Below are 24807 nucleotides of genomic sequence, written 5' to 3' on the forward strand. Positions count from 1 at the left end.
TCCCGGGAGATGTTACCTTAACCAGACGTGCTCCCCTGGTGTCCCTGCTTTCCTGGAGAGAGGTGCAAAGAGCAATCTCAGAGCCAGGCTCTGCCCTCGCTCGTCTCCAAAATATCTGAAAACACCCCTAAGTGGAGATTTTAGGTCTTGTTATGTGAGCTTTTGCTTCAAATCAGTAATAACACACAAGCTAAATTCCCATCTTTGCTCAGTGAAAGCAGTTCCAATTTCAAAGGGATCCACTGGCTTTTAACCAGGGACATTTAAGGCAATGCCAAAATATTTTATCATTCTTGCCTGGTCAGAGGAAGCATACGGCCTGCAACAAAGCTACCTGCAAACATTCTTACAGACAGTTTTTGGATGGACTTAATACTACTCCCTCCCTGCATAGCTGGTCATGGCTTAGGATGCCAAAGATCTTCCAAGCTCTAAGCTGATAAAGAGCTGCTTAGGCAGAGGTGACTCATGTTTGCCCACGCCTGACTTCTACACAGTGACTCAGGCCGCTCCTGCCTTTAACGCGGTGCTAACACAGCACGCCAACGCTCGACACAAGTGATCAGCTCCACTTCCAATAGACTGGCAGGATAGACAATCTCCCTGAAAAGTTCCTTTGAACGGCCGGTGCCTCCTCGCTGCCCCACAACACGTTTCTCCTGCATTGCAGCGCTTGTCACTACTGTGTAGGCAGTGTTTCCGCTCACACTTACTGTGACGCTCCAGAATTAGCGGCCATCCTGACAGCCAAAGAAACCTATAGCCAACGCACCGAGAATCTGATTTGGTTCAACCTGCACTTGCTGAAGGCGTTCGCTCGGGAAGTTGCATGCCTTTTGGAACAGGAGCTTAACAGCGCTGGATTGTTTGAACAGTGTCAGCCACGCTCATAGATTTACACGTTAGAACATAGATCGATGCCCAAAACGCAAATAGTCTCTGTAAACTGACAAAAAAAAAAAAAAAAAAAAAAAAAAAAAAAAAAAAAAAAAAAACAGACAGGAGAGGCCAGGAGTTTGCACTGAAGTTAATGTTACCATCTACCTTGTTCTTGAATTGGCCTGTAAATCAAATCAAATGCTACCTCTAAGCAGACCCTTTTATATACAGGGAAATGTGTTGTCACACAGCAGGAGAACACTTCATTACTAGCACCCTTTCACTGGAAATAAAACCAAATTAAATGATTTTTGTGCTTAAAACAGCCAACCTAATCTTCATTTTACTACAGCAGGGTGTGAAGGCTGGTGTAAGATTACTCACCAATTGTCCTTGAGAATAAACTGGAACATGATTCATCATAAGAACAAATTACAGAATGTCCTATCCAACCCCTTTTATCCAGGCAGAGATGAAAGAACAGGAAAAAGAAGAGGAGAGACTTGAGTTTCGTCTTGCCGCTGTGTGTCAAGCGTTACAAACTTCTCCTCTGTTAATATCTCTTCTCAATTCCCAACAAGGGAAACAACTTTCTGCACAAAGCGGTGACTCTGTAGTACATGAGTACTACAGCAGTGTCCTGCCAGGCTGGTTTGCTCCTTAAGCAAGGGACCTGCCCTTTGATGGGGAAGTCATTTGAGTGGAAGAGCTCTCATCTCCCACCAAAAGCTCTGCTCAGTTACCACTTGGTGCAGCCCAGGCACCGTTTTCTTGAAAGAAGTCCCTCTGTGCTGTACAAGCTGCTGCGTACATGTCATTCAGCCCCAATCCCGGTGTCTCTCAGAGCGAACACATCCTCACACCAGGACTTGTGTGCTCGCCTGTGAGAGGGCAGCTGGAAATACAGCACCAGGGAGCAGCCTGAACGTGACGCCTCCAGGGAGCAGGAGGAGCTCCAACCTGCGCTACTGTCCAGGAATCACATTTATCTAAATGTGTATTCATGCTGGGCTCACTGCCACATCATCTGAAATTACATTACCTCAACAGGCAGTTTAAAGGTGAGTACTTACTTAATACTCCTCCCACTATCTCTCCTCCTTCACCACGTATTAGTCATCACAACTGCCTTGCTTTAGTGATGATAATACGATGACAAACAGCTGCACCTTGCATTTCATCTTCAAGGCAGAAAGGTTTGTGGTCACTTCAAGTTCTTGCAGGAGAGACATTAAGAGAAGGCTGAACAAACTCTGATTTTCAAATATGCTCTATTGGCCAAGTGGTGGTAGGGATGGATCACAGTGAGAGCTACTGAGAATTTTCCTATCGCTAATTTCTAGTTTAAAAGATCCCACAATCACAAAAAAGAAAGTACTGCATTGAATGAGAGTGACAAGAGAAGTGACACATTCACACTCCTTCCAAGAGATGGATGACAGCTTACACAGACCTAACTGAGATACCTTTACACTGTGCAACTTAAGAAGCAGGGAAATCTCATTAAGCAAGCGCTGCTGCACTGCTTAACTGCAAGCTGCACAATTCCACCCATATACCTAGGAAGTTCTCAGTGTCTGAAGCTTGTGCTGTGCTACCGCCAGCACTAAGTCAGAGACTCTTCAAATGGAGGTGATGCTGTCTGGCCTATTCAGGGGATGCTGCTACTGCTTGCATATACATACTTATGTAGAAATATTTCTTTTGGAATGATATTAAAGTTACAAAGCTAAGTATTAAAAAATTAGGAAGTGCTAAGCTAAAGCTGTTTGTGTCATTTTTTAATTCCACTCATTAACACGTTCTGCTTGTGCAGTCATACATTTTTCTGGTAGAATTCACTATTTCATTCAGGGCACAGGCTATTCATACATTTCATAGGCTATTTAATAGGATATATTCATCCTTATCAGTTTAAGACATCAAGTCATATTTAAGCACATTGAACAAAATCTACACCAAATACAGTACTCCTGTCTTATTCACATGGTCTCTTCAAAGACTACCAATTCAGCTCTCCGATGATCATTACATAAAATAGTAGTATCTCATGTTTGTACACAAATGTTCCAAAAACAAAGAACATATGCTGCTCACAAAGTCTGTTTTACACGTGAGAAAAGCATGAAGCTGCAAACCTGTTCTGCATGGGCAGTCAGTTCTCTCAGTGGAGAGATCGTCCCGCCAGCTCTGCAATACCCTGCCTCCTTCAACACATGCTCCCACAGTTATGATGACAATAATCCTACAGAGGAGAGTTCCCTTTACTACAGATCTCGCAAGCACATCCATCCTGTATAGCAAAGGAATAAAAGATCTGTAGAAAAAAAAAAGATAAAAGATAGCCATATAATCAAAAACTCCTTGCAAACTGGTTGCTAATGAAGGTTCTGTAAGCAAAGTAGACTATGCTAATTAAAACAAGTATTCATTAAGTTATAACCTTATGCTTCTTTAGGTAGAAAGTTATAGCTCAAAAAAATCCAGTAAGATTGAGTATGATGTTCTTACTCAGGATAAGTAAGAACATTGATACCGGTCTTTGCATCAACGCAAGAACATTGATACCAAGCATTACCTTGAAGGAGCTGTACTCTTCCAGCATTTCAGCTAAATTACTTGTATTAGGAAAGAGCTGCACTGGCTATATTAGACCACTCTGAAATCTAACACAACTTTTTGAAATATGCTTTAAGAAACAAGTCATAAAAATGCATGCATGTATTTGTGCATCAGGTTTAATAATAGAGAGTGTCTATCAACTATAAAAGATATGTGAATTAATGTAATAAAAGAAGATTGTTTATCAAAAACAAGTATTTATGATAACGGAACAGCTTTGTAAAGGTTTGGTAAGGTATCAAAAAGCATCATTAAAAGTTTTGTTCAGAATAAATGAGAGTTGAAATAAATTTATTGCAACAATAAACATAATTGGAAGTTTTATGCATAATAAACTTGTAAAAGCAGTGCTAAGAGGTTCTATGCTTTCAAGTTACTGGATCAGTAAGTTAATGTAATTAATAAAAGACGTCTTGTTAAAGGATGTTAAAGCAAAAAAAAACAAAAAAAAAGCTCCATAAAAATAAGCAAACAAAACATGTAGACACGGTGAAAGAATAAGCTAAAAGAAAAGGAAACAACTAGGCAACTCATTAGCATGATGTTGGTGAACTAAAGCAAGGAAAAACAACTTTGAGAAAAAAACAACTGATTAGAAGTATGTTAAATCTGTATAGTTGTGATGGAAAGGGGAGGAGGCATGCAAATAAAGACCAGTTCTTTGATGGAACATCTCAAGACAACATGAACCTCCAGAAGATGCAGGCTGGAACCACTGCCAGGTGCTGCAAACAGACCGCCAATCTACAGCAATAGGAAAAGTTATCCTCAAAAACAACCCTTCAAAAAACTAACAATGCAATAATCCTAATTTATAAAACCTCACAGGGCAGTTAAAAAGGTATAGCAAAAAATCAAAAACAATTAAAAGCTTTTGGTGCAAGTAAGTGCAAAGCAACATGAAAAGGAATCCAAATCAACAAACCTCTTTTATAGACAACTGTAATTCCATTAATATTACCTGACTGTCTACAAGAAGCAGATACTTCAAAGCAGAACTAATACAATGAAGCATTTCATACATTTCAAAGAACAAAGACATACATTTTTATTGAGCAAACTGTGCACTTCGGCAGCAGACACAGCAGTTTGCGCAGCACTGTCTCAGCTCTGCCTTGAACTTCTGGGGCCCGTGTTGGACATTGTGGTCTGCTGACCCTTGTGGGATGTGGGGACCAGAGAGTGACTCTGCTAGCAGGTAAGGGCAGCTGGGCAAGGGCAACTGCTGGTAGCCTTAGGCTCTCCTGGAAAAAGCCCCAGCAATTATCCCCCACTCTAGCTGGGTGTAGCTACCGCTAACAAGCAGTCTCCATTGTCCCTGAATACAGGGAGCTGGGGCTTTTGATACAGGTAGCCCTTGTTTAGGGTGGATCAAGTACCCTGTGGGTCCGTAGTAAAAAGAGGTCTATTTAAGAGCCAGGCCTGGAGCGCAGCTCCTAGAGCACAGCACTTTGCGCAGCTAGGTGCAAGAGGACATCTTCTTCCAGCACCAGTAGTGCCCACTCTTGCTAACATGGTTGTAACTTGCCATAAAGCATATTTGCCAGTAGCTGTGGGAATTACTACATCAGCTGTGTCGGAAGCATCAACCCAGACAGAGCCTCTTGCAGCAGATGCTGCCCTGCAGATCCCAGGCTGCAGGAAGTGCTCGGAGCCTCTCCAGAAGGCCTGGACTGATGGCTGCCCTCCTGCAAGAGGTCTGCTGCTGTTGACGACTTGTGTTGTCAAGTCAGGGAGTTGCGGGATGAAGTCAGTAGATTGCAAAACACGCGAGAAAGTGAGCAGGAGATAGACAGGGCGTTCTCAGAGACCTTGCTGCTCCTGGAGTCCCAATCCCCTGCAGCAGGGGAGTTGCTGGAGGACTCTGTGAAGAGTGAAATAGTACAGCGCAGCATGGTCGAAGAAGGCTTGAAGCTAGTTGCTTCTCAAGCAAAAAGAAGAAAGGCCCCTAATCATCCTGTAGACCTGGAGTTACAGTTGAAGAACAGGTTTAGTGCACTCCAGGATGAGGAGAACCCGGACCTGGCCTCAAGGGAAGCAACTGGGCTGCCTAAGCCTGTGCCTTGCGTGACCACTCAGGAGAGGCGACTAGTGGTTGTAGTGGGTGATTCTATGCTGAGGGGGACAGAGGTGCCTATCTGCCAACCTGAACCCTCCTCTAGAGAGGTTTGCTGCCTGACGGAGGCGAGGATACAAGATGTGTCTGAAAGGCTACCAAGGCTTGTCTGCTCATCAGACTACTACCCTCTGCTGCTCTTTCACATGGGTGCTAACGATACAGAGAGCAAACTAGAGACAATCAGGGAAGACGTCAATGCCTTGGGCATGTTGGTCAAGGGTCTGGGAGCCCAGGTGGTCTTCCCCTCGGTCCCACCATTTAGGGGGAGGCACGGGAGGAATAAGATTTCCCAAATCAACAACTGGCCACACCACTGGTGTTGACAACAGGGTTTTGGATTCTATGACCATGGAACATGGTTTGAAGACCAACAACTGGTGGGGAGAGATGGGATTCACCTCACCAAGCGGGGCACATTTGCCTTTGCAAACAGGTTGGCCAGCCTAGTAAAGAGGGCTTTAAACTAGGTAGGAGCGGGGAGGGAGAAGGGAGGATGTCATACAGACAGGGTAGACAACAAAACACAAGTTGGGTTGGGGGGCCTCCAACAGGTGCATGCAGCTGGGGATGTGCGTTTGGGACATGGATATGGGCAACCCCCATACACCCTTCCTGGGAAACCTGCAGGCATGACCACCTCTGAAATGCCTGTACACCCATGCACACAGCATGGGGAACAAACAGCAGGAACTGGAGATCTGTGTGCGATCGCAGGGCCATGATCTCGTTGCAATCATGGAGACATGGTGCGATAGCTCCCATGACTGGAATGCTGCCATGGATGGATATGTGCTTTTTAGGAGAGATAGGCCAGGAAGGCGAGGTGGTGGAGTTACTCTGTATGTGAGAGAGCAACTGGAATGGATCAAGCTCTGCCTAGGTGGGGAGGAGGAGGAGGCGGCAGTTGAGAGCTTATGGGTGAAGATCAAAGGGCAGGCTAGGATGGGGGACACTGTTGTGGGTGTCTACTACAGGCCACCTGACCAGGAAGAGGAAGTCGATGAGGCCTTCTATAGACAGTTGGAAGTAGTCTCACAATCACAAGCCCTGGTTCTCATGGGGGACTTCAACCACTCTGACATCTGCTGGAGGGACTACACAGCAAGGCACAAACAGTCCAGGAGGCTCCTGCAATGCAATGATGATAACTTCTTGTCAGAAATGGTGGAGGAGCCTACGAGGAAAGGTGCCCTGCTGGACCTTGTCCTTACCAACAGAGAGGGACTGGTTAGAGATGTGAAGGTTGGGGGCAGCCTTGGCTGCAGTGACCACGAGATGGTGGAGTTCAGGATCCTGCAGGAAAGTAAGGCAACAAGCAGGACTGCAACCCTGGACTTCAGGAGAGCAGACTTTGGACTCTTCAGAAACCTAATTGGTGGAGTCTCATGGGCTAAGGCCCTAGAAGGAAGGGGGGGTCCTGGAGAGATGGCTAATATCCAAACATCACTTCCTCCAAGCTCAAGAGTGGTGCATCCTTATGAGTAAGAAGTGAAGCAAAAGGGACAGGAGACCTGCATGGGTGAGCAAGGAGCTCTTGGCCAGATTCAGACAGAAGAAGAAAATACACAGAATGTGGAAGAGGGGACAGGCTACTTGGGAGAATTACAGGAATGCAGTCAGAGTATGTAGAGATGCAATGAGGAAGGCTAAGGCCCTGTTGGAATTGAGTCTGGAAAGGGATGTCAAGGACAACAGGAAGGGCTTCTTCAAATACATCAGCAGCAAGAGGAGAACTAGGGAACATGTGGGCCCACGACTGAATGGGGCGGGGGCCCTGGTGACAGGGGATACAGAGAAGGCAGGATTACTGAATGCCTTCTTTACTTCAGTCTTCACTGCTAAGGGCAGCCCTCAGGAATCCTGTAGCCTGGAGGCAAGGGAGAAAGTCCAGAGAAGGGAAGACTTTCCTTTGGTAGAGGAGGATAGGATTAGAGACCTTCTGGGTAGGCTACACATCCACAAATCCACAGGCCCAGATGGGATACACCTACAGGTACTGAGGAAGCTGGAAGATGTTGTTGCCAAGCTGCTCTCCGAAAGGTCCTGGAGAACTGCAGAGGTGCCTGAGGACTGGAAGAAAGCCAATGTCACTCCAGTCTTCAAGAAGTGGCAAGAAGGAGGACCCAGGCAACTATAGGCCAGTCAGCCTCACCTCCATCCCTGGAAAGGTGATGCAACAGCTCATCCTGGGTGTCATCTCCAGACATATGGAGGAGAACAAGGTGATCAGAAGAAGCCAGCATGGATTCACCAAGGGGAAAGCCTACTTAACCAATCTGACAGCCTTCTATGATGGAATGACTAGCTGGATAGAGGAGGGGAGAGCAGTGGATGTTGTGTAACTTGACTTCAGCAAGGCTTTTGACACTGTTTCCCATAACATCCTCCTAGAGAAGCTCTGGAAGTGTGGGTTAGACGAGTGGACAGTGAGGTAGATTGAGAACTGGCTTAAAGGCAGAGCTCAGAGGACCATCATCAGTGGTGTGGAATCTAGATGGAGGCCTGTGGCTAGTGGCATCCCCCAGGGCTCAGTACTGGCTCCCATCCTGTTCAGCTTCTTCATCAATGACCTGGATGAGGGGACAGAGTGCCTCCTCAGCAAGTTTGCTGATGATACCAAGCTGGGAGGAGCAGCTGACACACCTGAGGGCTGTGCTGCCATTCAGAGAGACCTGGATAGGCTGGAGAGTTGGGTGGAGAGGAATCTCCTGAGGTTCAACAAGGGCAAGTGCAGAGTCTGCACCTAGGGAGAAATAACCCTAGGCACCAGCACAAGCTTGGGGCTGACCTTGTGGAGAGCAGCTCTACAGAGAAGGATCTGGGAGTGCTGCTGGATGACAGGTTGACCATGAGCCAGCAATGTGCCCTTGTGGCCAGGAAAGCCAATGGTATCCTGAGGTGCATTACGAAGAGTGTTGCCAGCAGGTCGAGGGAGGTGATCCTGCCCCCTACTCAGCCCTGGGGAGGCCTCATCTCGAGTACTGCGTCCACTTCTGGGCTCCCCAGGACAAGAGAGACATGGAGCTACTGGAGAGAGTCCAGCAGAGGGCTACAAAGATGATCAGAGGGCTGGAGCATCTGCCCTATGAGGAACGGCTGCAAGAGCTGGGCCTCTTCAGCCTGGGGAAGAGAAGCCTGAGGGGGGATCTTATCAATGTGTACAAGTACCTGAAGGGAGGGTGTCAAGGGGATGGGGACAAACTCCTTTCAGTTGTCCCATGTGACAGGACAAGAGGCAATGGGCAGAAATTGAAGCACAGGAAGTTCCGTCTGAACGTGAGGGGGAATTTCTTCCCTGTGAGAGTGACAGAGCACTGGACCAGGTTGCCCAGAGAGGTGGTGGAGTCTCCTTCCCTGGAGATCTTCAAGGCCCGCCTAGATGCAACCCTGTCTAACATGCTCTAGGTGCCCCTGCTGAGTAGCGAGGTTGGACTAGATGATCTCCAGAGGTCCCTTCCAACCTTACTGATTCTATGATTACTTCTGCATATGTGAGCTAAAGGTCCTGAAGCAATAAAGAAAGATTATATCAACTGGTAGAGGCTTTCCTAGAGACATAGCTCTTGTCCCCTCTGTAATGGTAGGTCTGCAGAGAGTATATTTTCACATTAAGAAGTGCTAGAAGTGCTATGCAGCCCCTCTGCCCACCCCAATAGCTAGCTCAGGTGTAAGAAGAAATACAGCCTTTAACCTTACTGCTCAGGATGCTGCCCTGTGCCACAGGCTTTGCCAGTGGATTTCACTACTGCACAACATGGGGATACTGAAGCACAGTTCTGAGCTCTGTAGCAGCTGAAACACATTCTTCTGCCTTTGCCCTCCTCAAGCCTCTCTTCCTGCTCTTCTCTCTGCCCCTCGCTCATTCCCCTCTTCGGGTCTCCTTTTCAGCTTTATTCCTCCAACCCTCCCCATTCCTGTAACGTTCAGCTGACAGCTTCTGTCCAATCTATCTACCACAACCCATTTCTCTCATTCCTGCACTTTTCTATTCCTCTTTCAGTTCCTACTCTTCTACATGTTCCATCAAAAACATTAGAGCTAAAAGAGAACCACTGCACCCTGACTCCAGCTTCTTTCCTCTTGAGGAGAAAAGAGATAAGCAATGAGATGCAGCTCACTCCTCAGCCCTCACTATTGCAGTTAGGTAGATCCCCCTGCTCCAGCCAAACATCACGGAGGGGTGAAATCACTGAAGCACCTCTGCTCTCTCCCAGGTCTACAGCCTACTGCAGCCACCAAGAGCATGAGAAGTCCTGCTCAGCCTGTGCAACCGAAGAATGCTTAGCCACTCTGTGGGGTGAAGGCTTGGCCTAACTGTCATGCAGGACTGAGGAGAGAGGACTGCTGCTCAGCTTTCAAGTGGCTTTTGGAAAATGTAGGTTCAAACTCTGAAAAGTCTGATGTAAGAAAATCACCCCAGGAACAGCAAGACACATATCATCACTGCCACAGGAACCATATCCTCCTTCCTCACCAAAATCTAAGCCCTTTCCACAGCTGTGGAAGAGCTTCTTTAAAAACTTCATCCTTAGAGCAGATTTCTGTTGTGTTAAATCTCAGTCCAAGTAAAGCTTTGTAAACCTGCAAGCTACTGAAAACAAGCTCTTACAAATGAAAAAAAAAAAAAAAGGCATCAAGTGCTTTCATTACAAACACCACTATCTTTCCTGTCAATGAGTACTGAAAGCCACTAAAGCCACAGTTACGTCTGGATTTACCTTTCCATTACAAAGTTAATCACCAACCTTAAACCTTTCTCACAGTCTAACCCTCCATCCTATAACTGGAATCTATCCTGGCTTAAAAAAAAAAATCAGGAATTCTTACATCACTCTATTGGTATATTCCCCAAAGTTTTTTATTACCCCAAGTTTTCATTTCCACTCTATTTTCGTTGTTTGAGTGGTATTTGGATGGACACACAGTCCTTTTGACTTAAGGTGCTCTTCTGCTGAAGTAGAATCCTTTCTTTGAGGACCTACTGCTAATGTTGCCTCCCACTTTTTTTTTTTTTTTTTTTTTTTTTTTAATTCAGAGAGGCCAGTGCTATTCATTATCCACACAAGCTCAATATCTTTTGCATTTATATCCATGCTTTGGTTCTATTTGAAGGAAATTGTTGTCACCTTGATTCACTAAGCTCTAGGGCAATCAGGCAGATTTTGCCTGTGGAAGCTAGGTTTTTGCTTTCAGAGGAAATATGCTGATGAGTGGTTGATCCTTTTCTTGCCTAATTCACTTTTGCTTATTCCAATTGTAAGACAGTAAATTCATTTCAGAAAGGTCAGATAAATCTGGCAGGATGCCAATTACTACTGTCATTACTGTCTTTGAACTAGTCATATACCTAGGTTCTCATCAGCATGCTGCCGAGAAAGACTTTGTTCTTACTCCAGGCAAATTTAAAGTGATGTATGGAAATTCTAATAGTCAACATTTGGAACATGTTTGAGGAGGAGTCTTTATTTGAGATGCTTCCAAAATTCATGGCAGGGACCTGAGTCTCCCAGGGGAAATTTGATCTACCACTGAAAACTCTCAGGGAGGAAAGTTACTGGCAAAACCTGTTAGTGGAAAAATACTGCAAGTGAGGAAAACACTTGTGTATATGATTAACAGAGAAGTGCAATCACTGTGTATAGCTTAGCACATTTTCAAGTTACAGCTGCATTTGTGAAATGGGTGTGAAGGGGAGAACATTACATAAACAAACTACTTACATATAGAGACCTTTCAAGTCAGTCCACATCATTTGCCTGACTACTTTGTCAAACAGAAATGCTACAAACAAACAAAAATTAGTAGTAAACCTACCCAGAGTTAATAAAAATTTCAAGAGTCAAAAAGTATGGTTCTCCTCTACATATTGCATCTGAACATATAGCTATCTAAGAAGACTCATTTCTGTATGTATCTTCACCTGAATTCATCTGAGCACCCCTTCAAGCAGCTCTTCAAGCTCACTATGAGATCAGGAGTTACTTGTTACATGAGAGGGCACATGTAGACCAGACACAAGGCACACTTCCTATCATACAAAGGGAAGTGCCAGGGATGCTTGTGGAAGGGAGGACAAGGTAGGCTGTAGGTCATACAGCTCTTCTGGCAAGTTGCATCCAACCTATGTTGTGAAGACCAGGTATGCCCTTTTTATCCTATCTTTGGGAGTTGGAAAATTGATGCTTCAGCTAATTAGCAAACTTTAGGTAGGCCAGATAGGTAACAACCTGTTTTCAGCAAAACATTTAAGTATGTATCACATGCAAAAACTTTGCTTATTCAGGTCCTTAATTATTTCATTTTACTCTTTGTCCACCATAACAAGTTAAGTGTAAAGTAATTAAATATTTACACGTATAATGTAGAAGTAACGTGAAGAGAGTAGCTATCTGGTAACTATCCTGATTTTAAATAAATCTCAAACTGCAAAATTGGATGACTAAACAAAAAGTGAACAAGATTAGTTCAGCGGACCAGATTAAACTAGGCAAGGTTTAAATATTCCCACATGCATACAGTTCAAAGCTGGCTTAAAGAAAATTCTCCCATAAGCCTTTGCTGCCTCAGTTATAGGTCCTCCTGCAGACCCCTCCAGAAAGCAATACATATGGTTTTCTTTAGTCTGTTTCATACAAATGGTAGTCAAATATCACTGCCTCATCTCCATTGCCCATATGAGGCCTCACAAACAAAAGCAAGTATCTTTCATCTATTTCTCTTTTTGCTTGGTGGCATGGTAGCACCCAGCACTCAAGCTCCCTCCCTGTCCGAGTCTGAGCAGTGTCACACAGTGACAGTCACACAGTGTTTAACACAGTGTCACACAGTGTTTAACACAGGCATCACTGGGGAAAGGAGAACAGCCAGGGACAGTGGATTTAACCCTGCAGCACAGCAGATACCTCAAGAGCACAGCTGCTTGGACATCAACCTGCCTTGACCTCCTCTCCTAAGAGCAACAAGATGCAGACTTACACACCTGGGAAACCTGGCTGCAGCAGCCTTGCCAATGGCTCAGCAGAAGTTATGAGGCCAGGAAACTGATGGGACCACATTGTTCACGGGACAACATTCAGGCAAAACTTCCAGGTACAGATAGGTGCAGTCAGTCACACCGCTCCCCTCAACCACAAATTGCTGTTTGCCCTCAGTCAGCTCCCTGCCATGGTGCTGCCCGCCTAGGTGAGAGAACGCTGTGATCTGGGGCTGTGTCTCACACTACCAGAAATCTGCCTTCAGTATCCACTCACCTCTCTTAGGAAAGGGCATGCCACAGACCCAATGTACTTGTGGTAACACCTTGATAAATGGGACGAGGCTCTCCCCTCCCTTTTTCTGCCCGTCTCCCTGGGGATACAAGACCCACAGATGAATCCCTCAGATCCCAAACTAAGCCCTTCTCAGCTTGTACTTATTCTTGTTGCTTGTGTAGCACGGGATGAGGTCCAAGAACTGTTGTGCATGATGTGTATGTCTATAAACACAGATTTTAAGGATGGAGAGACCAAACAGGAAGTAAGCATTATGGCCTGCTGCATTCATGATTTAATCAGAAGCCAGGACTGAGCTAGACACTAACATAGGAAAGAGACTGGGCAGCCAATCTCCAGCATCACTACTGCAGCACAAATAGTTTTGCCTATAGCCCCCAGCTTTACCAAAATTAACCTACATCATTTCTGTAGGCTGAAGCTAATGCCCTTATTCCACCGGAAGCCTCATGCATAGCCCCTGCTTTCCTAAAGACATGTCAGAAAAAGCAGTTCAGTTACCCAGAGAGAGGATGAGGAAAACACTGGAAACGGGGCTTCAAATATAAGCCATGATGGGGTATGGGACAGAGCTGTTCTGGATGTGTCCTTGGAGGAAGATATTATAAGGTTCATGAAAAGGAACTCTGGAGCACCTCTCCAGTCTCTGGACTCCTCTGCAAAGTGGTACTAAGGCCCAGAGTCTGGGCACCTAAACAAAACCAACAACAACGGATTTATTAGCCCATCCTCACATTAAAATTTGCTCATGACTGAGCAAAATTGTCGTGCAGCTCCCAAGCTACAGCTGTTGCCCCAGATCTCCAAGAAGCCTTTCAACTTCTTGAATTTAACTGGACTTTGACTGCATCTGTAGTAGCTAGAGGCAGTAACAAGGTTACTAACCTTCTGACATTACTGCTGGGTTATTCTGCCACTAGAGAAACATTCAGGTACTTCACAGCATAGGCTGAAAAGTTATACCATTTCCATGGGTCCTCAGGCTGTATTTTACCTGATCTTCTGGGACAAGGAAGGAGTAGGTGTCATCGTTGCAAAACATAATGTAGTAAAGAGAGGATAATACAAAAATCACAGTGATGTTCTGGAGACAAATAATTCGAACGAGTGAATGACTACAGAAGTTAAAAGTTAAAGAAAGAAAAGGATTTCAAACTAGGAAAAGAACAGATCTACAAATGATAGGAGCATTACAAAGCTTTGAGTCCTGATGATCAATAACAGTTAAAGGCCTGTGAGCCATCTAGCCCTTTATCTAGCACAAGAAACACTCAGGATGTTACAGGAGCTTGATAGTTCAACAGTCTTCTAAAGGCTTACCCCTGGTGATATTCAAAGTCTTCGTAGTAGTACAGACTAATCATTACTCTTATATCTCCATCAAAGACTAAAGAGCATATGGTATGTAGCCAGGGCACAACTTCTGGTTTAGTTTCCTCCAAAGAAACACAGTTTAAACACAAACACGGCACACACACCCACAGCAGCTCACACTGAACTCACAGCAAGTAGGAACTACTAGGGAGCAGCTTCAAAGCCGTACCACCATGCCAAACCAAAATACTAACATAAATGCAGCCCAGCTAAGTCAGGCATCAGGCACTTGAAAACCAGGGACAGATCCTAAGCTGGAGCAGAAAGAGCCAGAAAACACCAACAAAATAGACAAACAGAAAAACCCTCTAAACCTGAAAAGAATTTGAGCAGAAGTCTGAGTAACATTGGCTAGTACCTTTTATTTACAGGTACTACTTACCTGTACATATACCAATTATTAGCTAAAGCGTTTTTGATACTGTTTTTCAGTATAGGTCATCTTACGTCTAGATTTCAATACAGTCATCACCCACACATATATCCTCCACCATAACTGTCCATCTATCCAAAACAAGATGAGTTAATAGTATCCACCATTATGGTACTGAGCTATGTCTGTGCTATGCAAGTTTGCAGCTAGACTTTGCGCTGTCTACAGGAGCAACTGATGTGGTTACTGTTCATGTAACTCATTTGAAAGTAGTACCTCTGTAAGATTTAATTAAAAAGTACTCAGTACTATTAAATAATAATTACCAGTTACACCAAAGGGGGTGTAACTGTAAAATGAATTGTGCAGCTCCAAGCTTTCCAAATCTACACAGTGTTATTGGCAGCTGGCCTTCAATTATACAAAGGAAACAAGAAAGGGCACACTGCCAGCAACAGCAACTGGAGATGCCTGCCTTCCCTTCACTAAACACCGCTTCCCTCAGGAGGTTCCACACTGACTGGACTTTGAGATAGCTATGGCCCAAACATAACTCAGGGTAGTGTGGACAGTGGGATGCACAAACTTCACCTAGTGGAACTTTAGTGTCACAGGAAATTGAGAAGGTTTTCTGGGTTTTCACTAAGGGCAGAGTTAGGCCTAAAACATGTGTACATACACACACATGGGAACAACAGGATTGACTCAGGCAGCCAGAAACATGTGAAGTTTGGCTTCGACAAGCTTTGGCCATAGTCCAAAATCTAAGCTGGAAACTGCAAAAAACAAGGCCTTTTATCCTCCATCCTGCTACTTCAACATCTCCCCATGAAGACGTACCCAACAGCGGGAGCTATACAAGCATAAACCGAGGTAAAGCAAATGAGAGCTGGAGTCAAATACCTACTTCTGCTGCTTTGAAGCAGTAGATTAACAGCAATTTAAATCTTGAATGGGCTGAAGTGGGCTTTGGAAGTACAAAGACAGTACAAAGACTCCTGTCTAACATGCTCTAGATGACCCTGCTTAAGCAGGGAGGTTGGACTAGATGATCTCCAGAGGTCCCTTCCAACCTTACCCATTCAGTGATTCTTATCTCATCTAAAGGTCTTATCAGGGGAGAGGATGGGGAGGCAGGGGCAGCAAAGCATGGTAGGAAATAAAAAAAGAATTGGCAACACAGAAATTCATCCACATGTTTATTTTGGTAATTCACCTAATTTCTCTTAACATCCTCACAGCATTTCAAAATGCCACTTTGAAATGAGAAGCATCTTCCCCAAAAAAGTTTATGAATTTAACACCCAGAGTCCTAAACAGGGTACTTTATTTGACCACAATTAGCTTCCCCTCCGCCTGCTAGCCCTGATGTCCCTGCTCCTCATCGTCCCAAAGGGATTCTCCACTGCACATTCTAATCTATTTTATAGGGTACTGGAGGGAGGCAGATGGCTTTATGAACTCCTATCATGAAGTTATAGCATAGCAGTGACAGGGCTCCTCCTTTGCTATGACTGGGGGCAGGTTTAGCTCAGTTGGTTAGAGCGTGGTACTGCTAATGTCAAGGTCATGTGTTCAATCCCCATACAGGGCTATGCTGGAGGTTGGACTAGATGATCTCCAGAGGTCCCTTCCAACCTTACCATTCTACGATAACAAACCCCCGCACTCCGCTGTGAGTGATGTATCAGCTGCAAGTTTCTCAGTCCAGGGGCAATTGTTTAACCTACATTGAAGAAAAGGCTACTCTAAACCTCAGTTCTTTTGGGTATGGTGTAAGAGCCGAGTACCCTGTTGTCTTTAGCATTCTTATTTTCGCAGTTCCCTATGAGTTAGGGTAATACCATAATGACAATATTCTTGAAGTGGATAAATGCTAATATGTTTGCAATTACACAAATCAGGATCTGCATTTAAAAAAAGTCTCAAAGTGGTGGAAAAAGCCCAAATATTTCAGTTGGATATAATTCAAAAATCTATTTGTGTGGCTGTGCAGCAAACTAGATGTATTTATTTAGTAGCTAGACAGGCAAAAGGTAGTAGCAAGGTGCTACTGAAGAAACACATGAAAGCTAAGTTGAGGGCCACATCATGAACTGAGGACCCGAAGTCCAATATGTCAATGCAAGCTATAAACTAAAATTCCTCTGAGGATTCAGGTTTAAGTTACTTGCCTGTCACAAAGCAAGTCTGTAGCAGTGCAAAGATCCAGGGAGTCAAGCCTAAAATCTTGGTCAAACCTTCAGCGAGTCTTGCTCACTGTGGTCATGCTTTGCAGACAGCATATCAATACCTGAATTTGGAAGGGATGTTAACACAAACACAGGGTAGAACACCAGCAGGAAGTCAAACTTAGCACTTTTAGAGGGTGCTGCCACACAACTGGAACAATACTGATTTTCTTTGCTGTACTTTACAGCCTGCCATAGCAGAAAGCATTTTAAAAAGTTGGCAGAAGACAAATGTTTCAATCACAAGGTGAGCAATGCTGGGAGACAAAACCTTGTGACTGCAGGCATTGCTTAGCACAGCAGAACTGCAAGCCCATCTCCACAGGCTTGTCTTGGGAATGACTAGTCTAGAGTCTCTGTATGCACACAAGTCTGAATAGGCATATCTACCCAAGGGTATGAGTTTTGTTCATCACTCTTGGAAAAAAATGACTCCCCTCCACCTACTGTTGCTCCTTTACCCTAGTAGAAGGGCAATCTGAAGACCATGCCTGGTCTGGACAGAGCATTACTACTGCTGAACCCTCTCCTACAGCACAGGCAACAATTCAGAAGCTGCCACATTAATGAAGCAAAAAGTTACACCAAGTTAGCAGTTTTGTGGCAAAAGGTTGAGACAAGAAGGTTGCTATTATCATGTGGGATTGGACTAACGACATAGCCGCTAAGTGTCTAAAAAAATAATAAAAAAAATCTCCAGAGCATTTTCAACTTGCTGCCATTAGTCAACCTGCTGAGCTGCATCTGCTATCGAGGTTCACAGGATGACAGAATCAAGACTGACAGTCACTAGCACAAGACAAAGAACACAACATGAACAACAATAAAAACTGTTGAAGTACAAAGTTTGCAAAGTCATTAATTGATCAAGGAGCGCTCCAATATTACAAACTCTTATGTGAAGCCCTTTTCCCACCTTCTATTTTCAGCTAACAGAGCTGAAAATAACTTTATAACAGCTTTGTTTTATAACAGAGCTGACAATAACTAGACAGAGTCTCATCATCTTTAAAAAAATAAAAATAATAAAAAAAAATCTCCAGAGCATTTTCCAACTTGCTGCCATTAGTCAACCTGCTGAGCTGCATCTGCTATCGAGGTTCACAGGATGACAGGATCAAGACTGTGATCAACAGTTGTTGATCAACTTCCCAGGGATCAACAGTTCCTTATGATGGGAGAGGAGCTAGGAATTAATCTGGTAATTAGAGATAAAACTATTCATGTCTGTAGGAAGTCAGAAACATCACAGAATCACATAACAGTTGAGATTGGAAGGGACCTTTGGAGATCATCTAGTTCAATCTCCATGCTTCAAGAAGATGCAGCAGAACAGGTTTTGAATATCTCCAAGGACTGAGACTCTACAGTCTCTCTGGGTAACTTGTTTCAGTTTGACCACCATTTTAAAAGCCTTTTTGATGTTTAAGAGAATTTTCCTCTACTTTAATTTGTGCCCTTTGCCTCTCACCCTGTCACTGGACACCAATGAGAAGAGTCTGACCCCCCCCATCTTCTTTATTCCTTTATGTTGTCAGATATTTATGCACATTGATAAGATTCCCATGATCCTTCTCTTGAGACTGAACAGTCCCAGCTCTTCTAGCCTCTCTTCATATGTCACATGCTCTATTAATCACCTTCAGCCAGTTCTGCTAGTTTTCTGTCCATCTCACTGTCTGCTTATCTAGACTGTACTTCAATTTGTCTATGAGGAAGGTATAGGAGACAGTGTCTAAAGCCTTACTGAAGTCAGGATAACATCCACTGCTCTTCCCTCACCCAGCAAGCCAGGTATCTCATCATAGATGGCTATCAAGTTAATCAGGCTTGATTTCACCTCTGTAAATCCATTTGACTACTCTCAATCACTTGCTTATCCATCATATATTTGAAAATGGTTTATTTGCTCCATCACCTTCCCAGGGATCAAGGTGAGGCTGATCAGCATTTTGTTCCCAAGATCCTCCTTGCTTTACTAGAAGATAGAAATGGCATTTTCTGTCTTTCTGTTCTCAGCAACCTGCTCTGATGGCCATGACCTTTCAAAGATAATTGAGAGTAGCTTTGCAATGATGTTGGGCAGCTCCTGCAGCACTTGTGGGTGTAATGCATCAGGTCCCAGGGACTTTATTTGTCCAGTTTGCTTAAATGTTTCCTGATCTGATCCTCCTTCACCAAGGATAAATATTCCTTGCTCCAGCCTTTCCCATTGCACTCATGGGACTGAGATTCTTGATGGTAAATCTTACCAGTAAAGACAACGATGAAAAAGGCATTGAGTGCTTCAGTCTTTGTGTCCTTTGTCACCAGGTCCCCTGTCCCATTCAGCAGGGGCCCCACATTTTCTCTTCTCCTGCTTTTGCTGTTGATATCCCTTTTGGAAGCCCTTCTTATTCCCTTGGATTCAATTCCAGCTGGGTTTGGATTTTCCTAACCCCATCCCACGGCACTCAGATAGTGTCCCTATATTCCTCCTGGGTCACCTGCTCCTGCTTCAACCTCTTGTAAGCTTTCTTGGGAATTTCCAGATCATAAGAGACTCACACTTAACGCTTCCTCCATTTCAGTACCCTCATCATGAACAGCAGTTTTAAGTGTTTGGATTTATTCCTCAGGGGACTTCTACGCAGGGTGTGAAGTCCCCAAGGAATTTATTATGCAGCTGAGAACTTGACCACCAATCAATAGCAGTCTTAAACGAGTAAGCTTGGTTGAAGCCCTTCATACTTAATAACATACATCAAAGATATATTAAAGATACTTTGCAAACAAGCATTCATCTTTCATTTTCTCCATGTTTATTATGTGAAGAGATAGAAGTTCTGCAACCAGCAGTGCTAGAATCTTTAAATTCTAAGTAGGGCGCTAAGCAAAAGTATGAAATATGCACGAGTTAATGATTACTGTAAGATACAGTGGGGGCACAGTGCTTTTGATTTTCCATTATAAAGATGTTACCCTCTCCATTCTAGCAGTCTATTAGCATTTAACCTTGAACGACTCCACAAGATGTCATGAAATAGTATCAGGTCATGGGAATTCAGGCTCCTAAATTGCATACTTGGTATTGACACAAATTTCTCGCTTTATGTTAGAGAAGGAAAGAACACCTTATTCCATTCTTTTTCCTCATTGGCAAAATATAGATTGAAGAATATGCACAGCAAGAGAACAAGTTCATAGGTTTAATTGCTTTCTGAAAATATTTTGTGATCCTCCCTAGAAAACTCTAAGGTTATACAAAATGCTGCTATTTTCATTGAAATAAACACTTGGTTTTCAGGATAATTAATTTTTTTTATTTCCAAAAGTATGAAAAATACTGCACATTCCAATAATTTATTAATCTGCAGTATTGCGTTAAAGCTTGGCTCTCTCCAGCAGTGATAGTTTCAAGTGCAATTAGAAATCAATAACTGTGTGTATAGAGGCTTAAAGATTGCAAGTAAATAGGTTTAGAGAGAAACACACACAAGAGAGGAGTAGGAGAAATACCAAAGTATATAGGTCATTTACAAAAGCTGGCAAGACAGAAGTGGGTAACAAAACAGCACTGTCCTGCTGGGGTACTAGGGCAAGAAGAATGCAGCAGAATAACTTCCCCTGAAAGAGAATTTCCTTCCCTGCCATGCCACTAATGTCCCTGTTAAGCAAGTGTCCTTAACTGTTCATATAAGGGATACACAGGTAAAAGTGAAAATAGCAAGCCAGACAGCAATTCTGTTTGAGACTTTTACCTGCCTCTTCCCTCCACAAGCTTAAAGCTAGCTAGAAAATTAAAGGGTCACAGTTTACCTGACACTTTTTTCCACACACCGTAACTGAATTTAAACATTTCCAAGCATCTCTCCCACTTAAATAGAACAGTTAAGTGCTAGAACAGATTATCAAAGCAGGTAGTTAATAAACTGCAACATTCAGACTTCAAAACTGAGAAAGGTTTTCACAAAGGACGAATCATGCAAGTAACTGGAGGTTCAGTGGAAGAATACCAGATGAAGTGGTGTAATACACATTATCTTTAAGTGGAGTCAGTATGCACCAGGGTGTAAAATCTCCAGTGGTGGCGTTCTATCTTTTAGAGAAAAGCCTCTACAACCACTGACCATACCTTCATCTTGCAGCATTCTGACAAATAACATAACCAAAATAGTTCTAGGCCCAGGAATTTGCATAAAGCAAAGAAAGCAGTACAAAGTACTTTTACTGTGTTTATGCATTGTAGGAAGGCCTGATTTCTAGCTTTACTACTTTTATCTACATTTTCAAAATACACCGTTACTACCATTAGATAATCTCCAGAAAGCATCAAGGTATTATTTGATTAGTCACTACTTTTTAAGCAGCAAAAGTAGATGAGTGCAAAAATCCAAACTAAATATAACACTTTCCTTAAAAACAATCTCCCCTCTTATTTCCTCCTGCTAAATGGAGATAGAGTGCATCATATCAAGCCCTGTTACTATTGCTATATTGCAGAGAACTGACTGCACTTGCTGCTGTTTGAAGCCCTTCTATCTATGCAATGGCTGCATAAGTAAAACAGGGCTGGTTTAAAGCTGTGCTGATAAGGAAAAGCTCTTACCTGTGTTAGCCCAGGGGAGGTACCAGGGGCAGCTCACATTCACGTAGGTGCCAGGTAGTCCATCAGGCCAGCAGGCATAATTGTCAAAAGTCCGGTTGCAGAACTTGCCTTCTGCAGAGAGAGAGGGAAGGGAAAGTCACCCCAGTGCCTTGTACTATTACTGCCAGGAGGAAAACTCTGAAGAGTGGAAGATAAAAGGAAACAAGGACATGTGTGTATAAGCCATAATAGCATTATGCAATTAAGCTTTGATTTGGAGTTAAACTCTTTTGGACAAGAAGAGTCAGTCTTGCTTATCCCTATGCAACAGGAGAGTTGAAAAGGGGACAAAGAGCAGTCTGGGATCTTTGACTAAACCAAGGGACATTAAAAGGCAATGCAGGACTTTCTTCTCATTTCTGTCTTTTCCCTTTTGCACCCTTTTATGTCTCAGTTCATTTTAAAATAATTTTTTCTATGAATACTGTAGATAATCATTCCCAAGAATCAGCTCACAGTCAGCTGTTGGGAAGTCTAACCTAACAGATAGATGTGTGTGGGTATTTTGTTGATGGATCTATAACTCTGCATTACAACTTAATCAACATAAGCATACTTCAACCTCAGATTTATGAAACTGTCATTCTTAGAGGGCAGCACTCAACCGCTCAACAGGATAATGGAGCGGAGGGAGATGAATGTTTCCCTGCCATTGCTGTCGTGAGCCACAGTGCTCTCCCTCTGCGGTAAGAATATTGCTAAGAGAAGGAAAACTAACAGTTTTGAAATAATTATTCATGGACAATTTCAGACCCATCACATCTCTTTCAGTGTGTCACAAAAGCACTGAAGCATAGGAGGGGCTGCGCTGTGCCCAGTGGTGTCATCGACAAGTCACCAGCGTCCTCCAAACACGACGATGCTGAGCACACCGCAGCTGCTCTCATCTCATTACAGCAGCTCAGCTGTTAAGGCAAGCTCCATTCCCATTTCACTTCGGCACCTTTTTAGCCCTTCCAGGGTTATACAATGCTCAAAGCAATTCACATTGCCTGTAGGGTCCGCATGCTGCTAGGTTGATGTAAACAGCACAGTCCTAAGTTTTCCACGATCCCACAACAGATCCCCCTACTAAGTAACATCTGTGCTTGCTCCAAACTCTGATCCTACAAAAGTTGCAGGCATATTATACTCGAGTGCTGTTTGGATACACTGGAGCCACCAGCTGCCACTCTGGACCTAGAGTGGAACAGCTTCACTGTGAAGTTTTTCTAAAAAAATGCTTCCCCTTAGCAGGGGGAAGACCGCGACACACAGACAGTAGGCTGAAAAGAATGGAAGAAGAAATGGATCGGAAAGTAAGCTGCAGAAATGCTTTCAAGTTCATGATCACTTCTTTCCCACTGTTATCAGACATTTTAAAGATTCATAACATCTACCCCTACCAAGCAGGCTTACCTGACGCAACGAGGGGTGCCTCGTACAAGTATTTCAGGCATTGGAGCTGATACTCCTTCCACTTCTGCATAACCCCAGAAAGGGACCCATCTGAGCTCTGAAAGGGAAATCACAAGTCTCAGACATTCTGAGCATTTAAACTGTGTGTTTTGCACGCAGCCTAACTGGGCTTGTTGGTTGTCGTCCTCCCACCTGCCTAAACAACACGGTTTATAAGGGAAGCGAGATGCTGCTATGTATTTGCCTCGTCATAGCCAAAGAAATCTTTGTTTGCACTATGAGGAACTGAAAAACTATTCTGTGTCCTCAATAAAACCCCAGCTAAATTAGCCTTGCTCTCTCAAACACGCCTTAATTGCATGATTTATCATCCCGTGAAAGAACAGGAACAGCAGCAAGTCCTCTTAGCAGAGGGTTTCTTTCCAACAGCAAAACTTCTGTTATCCCATGAATGAGACCAAATTAACTCACTGTGTTCAGCCAATCTCTCTCAAGTACACTTCCACAGCGCAGATGAAAGCTTTCGCGGCTCAGCTCTCCTCCCATGAACACCAGCCTTCCCCAGCACCCAGCCCATTTCCCCTGAAGCCGCAGAAAGGGCAGGGACCTCTCCAGTCCAACAGACCGCAGAGTCCACCATCAACTGTCCCAAGGGAGCGAGGGAAGGAGGGAGATAAATAAATAAAAAGGTACGTACAAAGTCTATCTGATCACCAAGGAAATTAGCTATCATTAAACCACAGAATTTAGCACTGGCTTCTTACTCAGCTCTTGCCTGCACACCCTGGCTCGCAGGGGCCCAGCTCACCTGCCACATTTAAGCGAATAAACTCCAAACTTCCTCTCTCCTCCCCTCATTCGTATAAACTAAGTTAGGAGCGTAAGGATTACCGGGGTGTAAGCAATCAATAAGGCTGCTAACTCAGCACACTTTTTCAGAGAAAGGCCTAGCACTGGTGTCTCGAAGAGATAAAATCAACAGCATGAACCTAATGATACAACACAAATGCTGCATGAATGAAAAGTCATTTAACATCAGCTGTTGATCATTTTATGAAGTGAAGCATGAGGGTTAATAATCCCTGTAATTTCATCCTCACAGCTTCAACTGCTTTCTCTCCCCTCCCCCCCCCCCATTTGTGCTGTTAAACCTTTTCAGAGGGTGAGGAAGAAACTGAGAACTGGGAAGGATTGTTTTAAAATCAAAGCATCTTTTAAAAAATATTCTGCATTTCAAGAAATGCCAGACTGGATGCTGTTCACTATAACCAACGCAACTTTAAAAGACTCCAGTGAAATTGCTCTGATTTTGAAGAAGAGTAGTAGAGCCAGCATCTCTGGACTGCAGATCTTTCAAGTCCTCCCTCTTCTCTTGTATCCTTCCAGCTCAAAAAGAGAATGGTTGAAAAGGAAAGCCATATACGTCACGCTTCTGCCTGGATTAAATCATTGTGCTTAATCACAAAGATGCTCTTGAACATATCGTGAGCGCTATAACATTTGGTAGATCTGTGTTGCATTTAGGGAATGTTAGCTGCATACATTCACGTGCGACTCGTGATGGCAGCTAGAGTCTCGTGGCCAGAATTTCAGAAGGATTTAGCCGGCTCCCACTGAAGTGAGAACAAGCACAAGCCTGTAGACCTTTGAAAAGCTGACCCTTGTCTCGCTGATTTAAATCATTCCAGTCCAGTTTCATCTTTGCCCGTAAATGCTGCCAAGACTTGCCTGTACCAAAATCCCTCATGTAAAAATTAATATATCCTACTGAATTGCAACCCCATGTGCCTACTGAAACACAAGCCTCCACTGTAGTGATCTGTGCTCGACACACCTGAAGGAGAAAGACAACAGTGCTGCTTGAATTAGGGGTACATGTGGGGGGAAAGCCTACAACCTCCAAAACTAAAATG

At 43.8% G+C, this 24807-nt stretch overlaps 1 protein-coding gene across 1 annotated transcript in view; it reads right to left on the reverse strand.

Moving 5' to 3' along the window:
- The window catches only part of GLP1R (glucagon like peptide 1 receptor), a 56539-nt gene extending 33575 nt beyond the window's left edge, over window positions 1-22964 (reverse strand). The window contains exons 1-2 of the mRNA XM_062573611.1: window positions 22895-22964; window positions 21458-21565 (exon numbers count right to left, since the gene is read on the reverse strand). Coding sequence (XP_062429595.1) covers window positions 21458-21565; window positions 22895-22964 — 178 coding nt within the window. The remainder of the gene's footprint in view (window positions 1-21457; window positions 21566-22894) is intronic.
- Between the last annotated feature and the right edge of the window lie 1843 nt (window positions 22965-24807).

The sequence above is a fragment of the Rhea pennata genome, chromosome 3, assembly GCF_028389875.1.
Source record: "Rhea pennata isolate bPtePen1 chromosome 3, bPtePen1.pri, whole genome shotgun sequence".
In the NCBI taxonomy this organism is placed as follows: Eukaryota; Metazoa; Chordata; class Aves; order Rheiformes; family Rheidae; genus Rhea; species Rhea pennata.